At 36.2% G+C, this 3,590-nt stretch overlaps 1 protein-coding gene across 1 annotated transcript; it reads left to right on the plus strand.

The window, feature by feature from the left end:
- Positions 1-855: 855 nt before the first annotated feature.
- LOC108671148 (cytochrome P450 2L1) lies at positions 856-3,053 on the plus strand (the record flags this gene model as incomplete). Its single annotated transcript, XM_047884409.1, is given in 6 exon segments — positions 856-973; positions 1,110-1,213; positions 1,493-1,569; positions 2,004-2,121; positions 2,518-2,662; positions 2,869-3,053. Coding segments are annotated over 6 exon segments (747 nt in total), but the record flags the coding sequence as incomplete, so codon positions are not given.
- Positions 3,054-3,590: the final 537 nt, after the last annotated feature.

Raw genomic sequence — 3,590 nt, forward strand, 5'->3', positions numbered from 1 at the left:
GAAGGAAAGCCATACATGTGCGATAATTGTTTTTCAATCACGTATTGCCAACATTGGGTGATGTTGGCAACACCCAGTGTTGTAGTTTCAGATCAATAAAAAAATATTTTCTTTTGTTTTCATGCAAAGATAGATATATATATTGCTTCATCAATGGACACAAATTTCGTAATTTTTGTATTACTTGCATTTGAAAATAAAACTATTTCTCTAAGCAGTAGTTGACTTCAAAGCATTCCCTAACATGCCTATTTAATTGCATCATTGAAATTTTAAATTTGAAAGAGTAATAAGATTTTACAAAAATATGTATTTTTCACATGAATGTACCACATGTGTACACATCGCGATTCTGAGAAGTACGGCGTGTACATATATGGCGCACATCGCGGCCAACGTGTTAAGCAATCTAGTAATTTTTGTTCAAGGTAAGCTCAAAAATATATGTATTTTTTGTTTCATTGTTTGAATTCCTCGATTTTTATTTAGAATAATATTTATTTTAGGTGTTATATCTATTCAAACAGTTTCTTATGTTATCACTCTTCTCGCGGTTGCCGAGTGGTTAAGATTGCATCAATTGGAGCCAGAATCGGGGTACGAAACCTCCAACTTGCTGTGAAAATTCTGTCCTAAATCTACAAGGTGGTCGTGGTTGAGAATTGGGACAGGCCTTATCAAAGCTGACCTACTATATTATGTTATATGCCATTTTATTATACTAAAACTGAGATTATAATTCTACTTATGTTTTGATATTATACACAAAATTAACTTCCAAAGCCTATGTTATTTATAATTTAATAATCTGAATTACTAATTTGATTTATTAATCTAATAATCTGAATTATCCAGCGGGTTGTTGATGAGCATTTGGAGACCCTGGACCCCGACAATCCCAGGGACGTCATCGACCACTTCCTTCTACACCGCACGGACAGAACCCAAGATGGAAAACTAACACCCGAAGATGGTGACGAATTTAGCCTCTCTAAAATATTTGCTGCATTTCAAGTCGATCATGCAAATAGTATTAGGTTTTATAAATACTTTGTTGTTACAAATAAGCAATAACATAAAATAAAATACAAACTTGACGTCCTGTGCAGAATTGGATTTCCAAAAGCTGATGGGCGACATATTTTCCGCTGGATCCGAGACAACGTCATCTACTCTGCGTTGGATGATCCTTTACTTGGCCCTCAACCCTGAAGTAAACTTACCATTACAGTTTGTCCCGTAAATTGAAAGGCATGGTGATGAATCCTAGGCTTCTAACATCACCATCCTAGGGGATGGTGACACCACCCTGGGCTTCTAGTGTGAAATGTCTCATATCCAAATCTGTTTATTAAATAATCTGATATTACTAGTACTCTAATGAAGTAATTATCACATCAAATTGCCTAAGTTCTGCTTCATAGAAAAGAGTGAACTCAATCGCACATTATACGTTACTGTTTAATAAATTGAATTTGCTAAACATTGTCAGGTTCAGGCCAAAATACACTCGATTTTGGACGAAGTTGTTCCGAGAACTAGGCTGCCTTCGCTGGACGACAGGAATAAGTGAGCAGAGAATCCTCGATTCTTTGTGATAATCACATTGTTAATCGTTATCACTGAGCTTCGAAACATAATTATTCGATACCAAACGTTCATAAGATGGGCTTGAAATTATAACCACTGATAGATAGCACATGTATATAAGTTATGACGTTAGATTTAGTGATCAATTGGAATATTTACTCCGATTCTGATCAATTGAAATATATATTTGTTTGAGTACATTAGGTATATGCTCGAATTTCCATTAAACATTTGAATTTATTCATATAGTTGAGTTATATTCTGGTCACATTTACTCTGGAAGATTTTGTTTGACGTATATTGTTGTTAACCTATTTGTTTATTTCAAAATTTGCACATACCTATGAAATAATTTTAGCAGTGAAACTTATGCAATATCTAGATTCTAGACAATTGGAGTTGATATTTTGCAGACTGCAATACGTTGACGCCGTGTTGCTGGAGGTCATGAGAATGAGCTCACTCGTGCCTTTTGGTTTGCTGCACTCAACCACCGCTGACGTCACCTTCGAGGGCTATGATATACCTAAGGTGAGTTTTTTTCATCTATATCAACCATTAAATTGAACGCCAGCATGTTGACTCCACTGTAAGACAAGCAAAGCACCAAAACTAAATATGAAAATAAAGGCACGCGTACATAATGCATGGTTCACGACACGGTGGTTCTCTCTTTTGCCTAAAAGTTTCAGTCAAATCTGTCTCATTGGAACAATATAATTAACTTTATATTATATACTTTTTTTATTAAAATAAAACGTATGTAATCATAAATACACTTATATTACATCATATTTTGCTGCGTCAACTAGTTTGAATATTAGCAAATTGCATAATGTTAACACACTATCTCCCTGATGCAAGAAACTTGATGCTACAGAAAAACGAAGTTTACCTCCGGCGTTATACATTCAATTCTTGTCCCAGGACACGGCAGTTGTCGCGTGTGCCGAAATGTGTCACCGCGACCCCGCTTATTGGAAGCATCCTGATAAGTTCTTTCCGGAACACTTCCTCGACGATGAAGGGAAACTCGATGGGAAAAAAGAAAGTTTTCTACCTTTCTCGACCGGTAATTTTTTCTCTTTGATCTCGCTTCCAGGAGATTTGTTGTACGAAAGTCTTCATGAAATCTAAGAACAAATGTATTCAACAACTACCGTATGGATTACTGTTGGCGTGATGTAAAAGGCTTCAATCTACTAGTATTCCCCTGTTCAATTAATCGAGTTTCCATGTTAAAATGAATTGTCATGTAAGGTCTTATTTTTCACGTAGGCCGTCGCCAGTGTCTCGGGGAGTCTCTGGCTCGCATGGAGCTCTACCTCTTCTCGACGGCCATCTTGCAGCGCTTCACCATAGAGCCGCCGGAGGGCGTCACGCTCTCGACGGAAAGTGCCCCATTGCAGTTCTTTTTCAATGTACCGAAACCATTTGAAATTGTTCTGACGAAGAGAATTTAACATTAAATCGGTGTTTTTCTCATCAATGTTTTAATTTCTGGTTGCAGATCGCTCATAATTTTCATAAAAAAGCGTTAGGACATCCGTTTTGATAAGTTTTAATAAACAATAATACGGTTAAGCAATGTGAAATTAGAGCAGCGAGTTCATTGTCTGAGACCGCAACGAGTTGTAAATATGCCGCGATGTTAAAGAATCGGCGACAGGTCTAACGGTTTAATCAACGCTTTATAAAATCGATGACCATTTTAAGTATAATAAGTAATGGTCCAGCTTCCTTCCTAAAAGGTTTATATTTTAACTAAAATTATACTATGCCATAAAATGCTATACTGTGCTATGTACAAACATCGATACCATTCATACAGCCACTACACAGTTGAGAAGCGAATACATTATATGAATTTAATGATATATGATGCTGAATCATGGAAAACAGTTCCAGAAAGCCCAATGACAAAAAATAAGTAACGAAACAAATGTCACGTCCTAATTTATTGCTCGTAACACAATTCAACATTTATAGGTTGGAGCTTT

This window comes from Hyalella azteca, unplaced genomic scaffold, assembly GCF_000764305.2.
Source record: "Hyalella azteca isolate HAZT.00-mixed unplaced genomic scaffold, Hazt_2.0.2 contig15413, whole genome shotgun sequence".
Lineage (NCBI taxonomy): Eukaryota > Metazoa > Arthropoda > Malacostraca > Amphipoda > Hyalellidae > Hyalella > Hyalella azteca.